This window comes from Arachis stenosperma, chromosome 3, assembly GCF_014773155.1.
Source record: "Arachis stenosperma cultivar V10309 chromosome 3, arast.V10309.gnm1.PFL2, whole genome shotgun sequence".
Taxonomy (NCBI): domain Eukaryota; kingdom Viridiplantae; phylum Streptophyta; class Magnoliopsida; order Fabales; family Fabaceae; genus Arachis; species Arachis stenosperma.
In genome coordinates this window covers 80,076,553-80,086,681 of record NC_080379.1, presented here as the reverse complement: position 1 = coordinate 80,086,681, position 10,129 = coordinate 80,076,553, and the positions used below count along the sequence as shown (strand labels likewise).

Genomic DNA, 10,129 nt, shown 5'->3' with positions numbered 1-10,129 from the left:
TCTTTCTCTGTAACCATGGAGAGGAGCATGAAAGGCTTCTCTCAATACAGAGTCAAGTAAAGCCCCCACATTCTAACTCTAAGTTTGGTGTTGGGAGGCCCCAACCATGCTCTGAGCACCTGTGAAGCTCTGAAAAGAGCTCACTGTCAAGCTATTGACATTAAAGAAGCGCTTGTTGGGAGGCAACCCAATTTTTAGTTATCTATGTTAAATTTTTCATTGTTATTTTATGTTTTTTTTAGGATGATGATCATGTGGAGTCACAAGAACAACTGCAAAAATTAAAGCAAATTCAAAAACAACATTAAAAATAGCACACCCTGGAGGAGGAGCAAACGCCAGTAAGGGTAGCAGAATGGGCGTTAAACGCTCAGTCTGTCACCATTCTAGGCGTTTAATGTCATAAATGGGCACCAGACTGGCGTTTTAACGCCAGAAAGGGAAGAAAAACTGGCGTTTAACACCAGAAATAGGCAGCAGCCTGGCGTTTAAACGGCAGAAATGGGCAGCAACCTGGCATTTAATGTTAGGATTAGCACTCAGTGGACGTTTACACGCCAGAATTGTGCAGGGATGAGAAATCCTTGACATCTTAGGATCTGTGGACCCCACAGGATCCCCACCTACCTCAACTCACTCTCTCTCTTCTTTACACATTCCAATAACACCCTTCCCCAAATACCCTTCACCAATGACCTCCATCTCTCTTCCCCATCACCTCTTCACCACTCACATCCACCTACTCTTCCCCAAAAACCCCACCTACCTCAACATTCAAATTTACATCCTTTCCCTCCCAAACCCAACCCCTAATACACGAACCCTACCCCTCTCTCCACTCCTATATAAACCCCTCATCCCTTCTTCATTTTCACACATCATAAACACTTCTTTCCCCCTTTGGCCAAACCACTCACACCTCTCCATCTCCTTCATTTTCTTCTTTTGCTCAAGGACGAGCAAACTTTTTTAGTTTGGTGTGGTAAAAGCATTGCTTTTTGTTTTTCCATAACCATTTATGGCACCTAAGGCCAGAGAAACCTCTTTAAAGAGAAAAGGGAAGGCAAAAGCTTCCACCTCCGAGTCATGGGAGATGGAGAGATTCATCTCAAAGGTCCATCAAGACCACTTCTATGAAGTTGTGGCCAAGAAGAAGGTAATCCCTAAGGTCCCTTTCATGCTCAAAAGGAATGAGTATCCGGAGATCCGACATAAGATTCGAAGAAGAGGTTGGGAAGTTCTAACCAACCCCATTCAACAAGTCAGAATCTTAATGGTTCAAGAGTTCTATTCTAATGCATGGATCACCAAAAACCATGATCAAAGTGTGAACCCGAACCCAAAGAATTGGCTTACAATGGTTTGGGAGAAATACTTAAATTTCAGTCTGGAAAATGTAAGGTTGGCATTCAACTTGCCAATGATGCAAGGAGATGCATGCCCCTACACTAGAAGGGTCAACTTTGATCAGAGGTTGGACCAAGTCTTCATGGACATATGTGTGGAAGGAGCTCAGTGGAAAAGAGAGTCCAAAGGCAAGCCGGTTCAATTAAGAAGGCATGACCTTAAACCCGTGGCTAGAGGATGGTTGGAATTCATCCAACGCTCCATCATTCCTACTAGCAATCGATCTGAAGTGACTGTAGATCGGGCTATCATGATCCATAGCATCATGATTGGAGAGGAAGTAGAAGTTCATGAGGTCATATCTCTAGAACTCTATAAAGTGGCTGACAAAACCTCCACCTTGGCAAGGTTAGCCTTTTCTCATCTCATCTGTCACCTATGCAATTTAGCTGGAGTTGTCATAGGAGAAGACATCCTCATTGAAGAGGACAAGCCCATCACTAAAAAGAGGATGGAGCAAATAAGAGAGCCAACTCATGGACCTCAACAAGAGTATGAGGAAGTCTCTCATCAAGAAATCCCTAAGATGCCTCAAGGGATGCATTTTCCTCCACACAACTATAGGGAGCAACTCAACACCTCTTTGGGAGATTTGAGTTCCAATATAGAGCAACTAAGAATGGAGCACCAAGAGCACTCCATTATTCACCATGAAATTAAAGAGGATCAAATAGCCGTGAGGGAAGAGCAACAAAGGCAAGGAAGTGACATAGAGGAGCTCAAGCATTCCATTGGGTCTTCAAGAGGAAGAACTAACCGCCATCACTAAGGTAGACCCGTTCTATGATTTCCTTGTTCTTATCTTTCTGTTTTTTGATTTTTATGCTTTATGTTTGTCTATGTTTGTGTCTTTATTACATGATCATTAGTGTTTAGTGTCTATGCCTTGAAGCTATGAATGTCCCATAAATCCTTCACCTTTCTTAAATGAAAAAAGTTCCTAATTACAAAAAAACAAGAAGTACATGGATTTCGACTTTTATCTTGAAATTAGTCTAATTATTTTAATGTGGTGGCAATACTTTTTGTTTTCTAAATGAATACTTGAACAGTGCATATTTTTTTATAGTGAAGTCTATTGAATGTTAAAATTGTTGGCTCTTGAAAGAATGACGAACAAAGAGAAATGTTATTGATAATCTGAAAAATCATAAAATTGATTCTTGAAGCAAGAAAAAGCAGTGAAAAACAAAGCTTGCAAAAAAATGGCGAAAAAGAAAAATAAAGAAAAAGCAAGCAGAAAAAGCCAATAGCCCTTTAAACCAAAAGGCAAGGGTAAAGAGAATCCAAGGCTTTGAGCATCAGTGGATAGGAGGGCCCAAAGGAATAAAATTCTGGCCTAAGAGGCTAAATCAAGCTATTCCTAACCATGTGCTTGTGTCATGAAGGTCCAAGTGAAAAGCTTGAGACTGAATGGTTAAAGTCGTGATCTAAAGCAATAAGAGTGTGCTCAAGAACTCTGGACACCTCTAACGGGGACTTTAGCAAAGCTGAGTCACAATCTGAAAAGGTTCACCCAGTTATGCGTCTGTGGCATTTTTGTATCGGTGGTAATACTGGAAAACAAAGTGCTTAGGGCCACGACCAAGACTCATAAAGTAGCTGTGTTCAAGAATCAATGTACTGAACTAGGAGAATCAATAACACTATCTAAATTCTGAGTTCCTAATGGATGCCAATCATTCTGAACTTCAAAGGATAAAGTGAGATGCCAAAATTATTCAGAAGAAAAAAGCTACTAGCTCCGCACATCTAATTTGAACTAAGCTTCATTGATACTTTGGGATTTATAGTATATTCTCTTCTTTTTATCATATTTTGTTTTCAGTTGCTTGGGGACAAGCAACAATTTAAGTTTGGTGTTGTGATGAGCAGATAATTTATACGCTTTTTGGCATTGTTTTTAGGTAGTTTTTAGTATGATTTAGTTAGTTTTTAGTATATAATTATTAGTTTTTATGAAAAAATCACATTTCTGGACTTTACTATGAGTTTGTGTGTTTTTCTGTGATTTTAGGTATTTTCTGGCTGAAATTGAGGGACCTGGGCGAAAATCTGATTCAGAGGCTGAAAAAGGACTGCAGATGCTGTTGGATTCTGACCTCCCTGCACTAGAAATGGACTTTTTGGAGCTACAGAAGCCCAATTGGCGCGCTCTCAATTGTGTTGGAAAGTAGACATCTTGGGCTTTCCAGGAATATATAATAGTCCATACTTTGCCCGAGTTTTGATAAAACAAACTGGCATTTTAGCGCCAACTTTCTACCTTTTTTTGGGTTAAACGCCAGAACTGGCATAAAATCTAGAGTTAAACGCCCAAACTGCCACCAGAGCTGGCGTTTAACTCCCAGAAAAGCCTATGCACGTGAAAGCTTCAATGCGCAGCCCAAGCACACACCAAGTGGGCCCCAGAAGTGGATTTCTGTAAACCCTAGGTTACTAGTCATTATAAATAGGACCTTTTACTATTGTATTTTCATCGGGAGATCTTAGATCATTTTGGAGACTATCTTTGTATCACTTTTGATCTCTTGATCACGTTTAGGGGGCTGGCCATTCTACCATGCCTGGACCTTCATCACTTATGTATTTTCAACGGTGGAGTTTCTACACCTCATAGATTAAGGTATGGAGCTCTGCTGTTCCTCATGAATTAATGCAATTACTACTGTTTTCTATTCAATTCAAGCTTATTCTTGTTCTAAGATATTCATTCGCACTTCAACATGATGAATGTGATGATCAAGTGACACTCATCACCATTCTCACTTATGAACGCGTGCTTGACAACCACTTCTGTTCTACTTGAAAACAAGCTTGAATGTATATGTCTTGGCCTCCTGGTCCATGATGAATGGTTGCCTTTCCTAACAATAGAGCCTTCCATTCCATGATATCAGAGTCTTTGTGGTATAAGCTAGAATCAATTGGCTGTATTCTTGAGATCCAGAAAGTCTAAACCTTGTTTGTGGTATTCCGAGTAGGATCTGGGATGGGATGACTGTGACGAGCTTCAAACTCGTGAGTGCTGGGTGCAGTGACTGTGCGCAAAAGGTTCATTGGATCTTATTCCAACACAAGTGAGAACCGACAAATGATTAGCCCTACGTAACCCGTAGCCGGACCATTTTTACTGAGAGGACGGACGGTAGCCATTGACAACTGTGATCCCCCAACATACAGCTTGCCATGGAAAGGAGTACGCATGACTGGATGAAAAAAGTAGGAAAGCAAGAATTCAAAAGGAACAAAGCATCTCCATATGCTTATCTGAAATTCCTACCAATGAATTACATAAGTATCTCTATAATATTTTATGTTTTATCTGTCTTTTAATTATCAAAACCTCATAACCATTTGAATCCTCCTGACTGAGATTTACAAGATGACCATAGCTTGCTTCAGGCCATCAATCTCCGTGTGATCGACCCTTACTCACGTAAGGTATTTTCTGGACGAACTAGTGCACTTACTGGTCAGCTGCGTGGAGTTGTGAGAAGAGTGTGAACTCACAATTTCGCATACCATATATCTTGGAACTTTCAAAAGCTTCTAGCCTAAACTCATCTAACTTATTTAGTTGTAGCAGCCACTTCTCCCTTGCTGCTTGAGAATCAAGGTTGAGGAGTTTAGTGGCCCAAAAGGATTTATGTTCAAGCTCTATAGGAAGGTGACAAGATTTGCCATATAACAGCTGAAAAGGGGACTTCCCAATAGGAGTTTTGAATGCTGTCCTATATGCCTAAAGTGAATCTTCTAGTTTTCTGGCCCAATCTTTCCTTTTTGCTCCTACAGTCTTTTCCAAAATTCTCTTCAACTCCCTATTTGCAAGCTCTGCTTGGCCATTGGTCTGTGGGTGATATGGTGTGGCTACTTTATGCATCACCCCATATTTGTGGAGTATTTTCTCCATCTATTTGTTGCAGAAATGGCTACCACCATCACTAACCAAACCCTTAGGTACTCCAAACCTAGTGAATATGTGCTTCTTTAGGAATTGAAGGACAACTTGTGCATCACATGTGGTTGTGGCTATAGCTTCCACCCACTTTGAGACATACTCCACTGCTACAAGTATGTATTTGAAAGAGTATGAAGGAGGAAAAGGGTCCATGAAATTAATGCCCCATAAATCAAAGAGTTCTACCTCCAGGATGTAGTTCTAAGGCATCTCACTCCTTTTTGTTAATCCTCCACCGTTTTGGCACTCATTGTACTGATGAACAAACTCTCTAGCATCCTTAAATATGGTAGGCCAAAAAAATCTGCTTTGAAGTACCTTGGCTATTATTCTTTATGGCCCAAAATGTCCACCATAGGCTGAACCATGACAGTGCCACAATATGCTTCTCATCTCACCTTCAGGAACACATTTCCTTATCATCCCATCTGAACATCTTCTGAATAAGAATGGTTCATCCCGTAGGAATTTCTTTGCTTCATTAAGTAGCATTTTCACTTGTTGCTTGGTGAATTCCTTAGGAATCTTTTTTCCAACCTTATAGTTTGCAATGTCTGCAAACCAAGGGGCTTGTTAAATCTGTAAGAGATGTTCATCTGGACAGCTTTCATTCCCTGGATGTGAGGCTTCTTGAATTGTTTCTTGTGGCAATCTTGATAGATGATCAGCAACTTGGTTCTCACCACCCTTCTTGTCCTTTATTTCAATGTCAAACTCTTGTAGAAGCAATATCCATCTGATAAGTCTTGGTTTAGCATCCTATTTTGACATCAAATACTTAAGGGCACCATGGTCAGTATAAACTACAATTTTGGATCCAATCAAGTATGATCTAAACTTATCAAATGCATAAACCATAGCCAATAATTCCTTCTCTGTTGTGGTGTAATTTTTTTTAGCTTCATTCAATACTTTGCTTGCATAATAGATGACATGATGCAAGTTCTCCTTCCTTTGTCCCAACACAGCACCAATTGCAATGCCACTTGCATCACATATGAGTTCAAAGGATAATCCCCAATCTGGGGGTGTGATGATTGGTGCAGTGGTGAGTCTGGTTTTTAAAGTGTCAAAGGCATGCTGACAGCTTTTATAAAAAATGAAAGGATTATCAACCATCAACAAATTGCTTAATGGTTTGGCTATTTTTGAAAAATCCTTGATAAACCTTCTATAAAATCTAGCATGTCCTAAGAAACTTCTAACAGCTTTCACATTAGTTGGTGGAGGGAGTTGCTCTATGATTTCTACCTTTGCCTTGTCAACTTCTATCCCTCTTCTTGAAACTTTGTGACTAAGAACAATTCCTTCAGGTACCATAAAATGGCATTTCTCCCAATTTAAAACCAAAGTAGTTTCTTGGCACCGTTTCAAGGCTAAGGTTAGATGATGCAAGCAAGCATTGAAAGTGTCACCAAAAACAAAGAAATCGTCCATGAAGACCTCTAAGAATTTTTTAACCATATCTGAGAAGATGGAGAGCATACACCTCTAGAAGGTGGCTGGAGCATTGCATAGCCCAAATGGCATCCTTCTATAGGTGAAGACTCCAAATGGACATGTGAAAGAGGTCTTTTCTTGGTCTTTTGGATCTACCACTATTTGATTATACCCAGAATATCCATCAAGGAAGCAGTAATAAACATGGTCGGCCACCTTTCAAGCATTTGGTCAATAAAGGGAAGAGGGAAGTGATCTTTGTGTGTGGCATCATTCAGCCTCCTATAGTCAATACACATCATCTATCCTATCACAGTTCTTATGGGAATGAGTTCATTCTTCTCATTAACAATAACTATCATCCCACCTTTCTTTGGTACCACTTGAACTGGGCTTATCCATGAGCTATCAAAGATAGGATAGATAATTATTTCCTTCTAGACAACTTCCTTCATTGTGGGATTTAGCCTCTTTTGAGGTTGAACCACTGGTTTGGAATTATCTTCCAAAAAGATCTTATGCATGCAAACTGCAGGGCTAATACCCTTCAAGTCGTCAATGGTCTATCCTAATGCATCTTTGTGAGTCTTTAGTACATTGAAGAGCTTTCCTTCTTCTTCTTTAGTAAGGGAAGAGTTGATGATCACTGGAAAGCTATCTGCTGTGCCAAGGAATACATATTTAAGATGAATAGGGAGAGGCTTCAATTATTATTTTGGCATTTCTTCCTTCTTGCTTTGTTTCACCTCTTTCTCAATGGAAATTTCAGCTACTTGTGCTTCCATTGCTTCCTAATCTTCTTTTCCTTCTTCTTCTTGTTGCTCATTATGATTGGCTTCCAATATTTTTTCCACCAAACTTTCTATCATATCTACTCTCATGTAATCTTCTTGCTCAAGGGGGTGTTCCATTGCTTTGAAAACATTGATGACCATTTGCTCATTTTGCACCCTGAAGATCATTTCTCCCTTCACCACATCAATAATAGCTCTTGCTGTGGCTAGAAATGGCCTTTCCATGATGATTGAATTGTTTCCTTCCTCTTCTGTATCCAATAAGTTTTCCACAATGCCATTGGGTGTCTTGATTGATCTATCGGCCATTACCAACGACATCCTGGTGGGTTTGAGTTCTTCTATGGCAAGCTTTCTCATCATTGACAAGGGCATCAAATTGATACTAGCACCAAGGTCACAAAGAGCTTGGTCTAATATCATCTTACCTATGGTACATGAAACTACAAAACTCCCTGGATCCTTAAGCTTTGGTGGAATGCCCCTTTGAATCACAGCACTACATTCTTCAGTGAGCAATATAGTTTCCTTCTCATGCCAACTTCTCTTTTTATTGATAAGCTCCTTTAAAAGCTTTGCATATAGAGGCATCTGCTCTAATGTTCAGCCAGAGGGATATTAATCTCCAATTTCTTGAAGACTTCAAGGAATTTGGGGAAGTGTTGATCTTTAGCCTCCTTGTTGAACCTTTGAGGGTATGGCAAGGGAGGTGTGAAAGTCTTCTCCTTTTGCTTCTGTCCTTGAGATGGTCCTTCTATTGCTTCCTTCCCTTTGCTTAAGTTTTGTGGCTGGTCATCCTTCTCTTTAAGCTTTTCTGAAGTTTGCTTGCTTGCTACCACTTCTTTGTTGTTGGCTTCCTTTTTCTCTGTTGGCTTTTTGTTGCTTTCTATAGGCTTCTTGGTTGCCTCTTTGTAATTTACCAAGCTTCTTCCATTCCTTAGCTGTATGGCTTTGCACTCTTCTTTAGGATTTGGAATGGTATCACTTGTGAGTAAGCTTGATGGCCTTTCAATCACAGTTTGCTTGGAAAGTTGTCCAATCTGCCTTTCTATGTTTCTTATGGAAGCTTCATTGTTCTTGTTTATAAGTTCTTGCTGTTTCATCATTTTTTCCATCAATATCTCCAAGTTGGAGATTCTCTGAGAGTCTTATGGGTTTTGTGGTTGGTTGTGAAGTGTTGAAAGTGGCTAATGGTTATTGGATGGATAATGGTTGGAATTGGAGTAATTGTTTTAGGGTTTTCTATATGGGTTTTGGTTATTGTTCTGCTGGTTGTTGTGGTTTGTGTTTCTTGAATTATTTTGGTTCAATTTTCTTTGCCATGGCTGTTGGTTTTGAATGTGGTTATCTCTCCATCTAAGGTTTGGGTGGTTCTTCCAAGATGGATTATAAGTGTCACCATAAACTTCACTTGATCCAGAACCTTGGCTGTGCACATATTGAATTTGTTCCTGCTGCTGATCTTCTTGGCTTTCTTCATTCTGCCCCCATGTGGTTGGTGTATGGCTTTTGACATTCACTGATGCAACTTGTAAGCTATCAATCCTTTTAGCCATTTGCTCAAACTGTTGCTGTATTTACTGCTGCATCATCTTGTTTTGAGCTAGGATTGAGTCCACTCCTTCTAACTCTAGCACTCCTTTCCTTTGTGATGGTTGGCGTTGTCTTTGATGAGCAAAGAAATATTGATTATTTGCCACCATATCAATGAGACTCTGTGCCTCCTCTGCAGTCTTCATCAATTATAAGGAGCCTCCTGCTGAGTGATCTAGTGCTTCTTGAGCCTTCAGAGTTAGTCCTTCATAGAAGTTTTCATGCTTGTCCCATTCAGTGAACATGTCTGGTAGACACTTCCTGAGTAAAGCTTTGTATCTTTCCCATGCCTCATATAATGTCTCTCCATCTGTCTGAGTGAATGTTTGGACCTCTATTTTGAGTCTGATGATCCTTTGGGGAGGATAGAACTTGGCTAGGAACTTGCTCACTAGATCTTCCCAATTGTTGATGCTCTCTCTTGGAAATGTCTCCAACCATTGAGTAGTTTTGTCTCTGAGGGAGAATGGAAATAGCAATAGCTTGTAAATGTCAGGATACACACCAATAGATTTGACAGTATCACAAATCCTCAGAAAAATAGATAAGTGTTGGTTTGGATCTTCAAGTGGCCCTCCTCCATAGGAGCGGTTGTTTTGTACCAAAGTGATGAGTTGTGGCTTCAATTCAAAGTTGTTTGCATTGACATTTGGGGTAAGGATGCTACTCCCACAATGTCTAGGATTTGCAAATGTATAAGAAGCCAAAACTCTCTTCTGAGGTTGACCATTGTTGTTGGCCACTCCCTCTTGATTGGCATTGGAAGTGTTCCCTTCCATTTCTTGGTATTTTTCCTTAGGAACTTCTTCGCTAATGACTCCCTTCCCTCTGGCTTCTTTTCTTATTCTTCTCAAAGTTCTTTTGTCAAGATCACCAGAGTTGGGAACCTCTCTTCTTGCCTCTGTCATACAAATAAAACACAAGAAACACACCA

General features: G+C 40.0%; 1 protein-coding gene across 1 annotated transcript; it reads right to left on the bottom strand.

Moving 5' to 3' along the window:
- Positions 1-7,599: 7,599 nt before the first annotated feature.
- LOC130966301 (uncharacterized) lies at positions 7,600-8,193 on the bottom strand. Its single transcript, XM_057891089.1, has one exon. The coding sequence runs from the start codon at positions 8,191-8,193 to the stop codon at positions 7,600-7,602; it is 594 nt and encodes a 197-aa protein (XP_057747072.1).
- Between the last annotated feature and the right edge of the window lie 1,936 nt (positions 8,194-10,129).

What these genes read in the sequence shown, in the direction of transcription:
- LOC130966301 (XM_057891089.1), bottom strand. Translation starts at nt 8,193, where the DNA reads ATGCCTCTATATGCAAAGCTTTTAAAGGAGCTTATCAATAAAAAGAGA.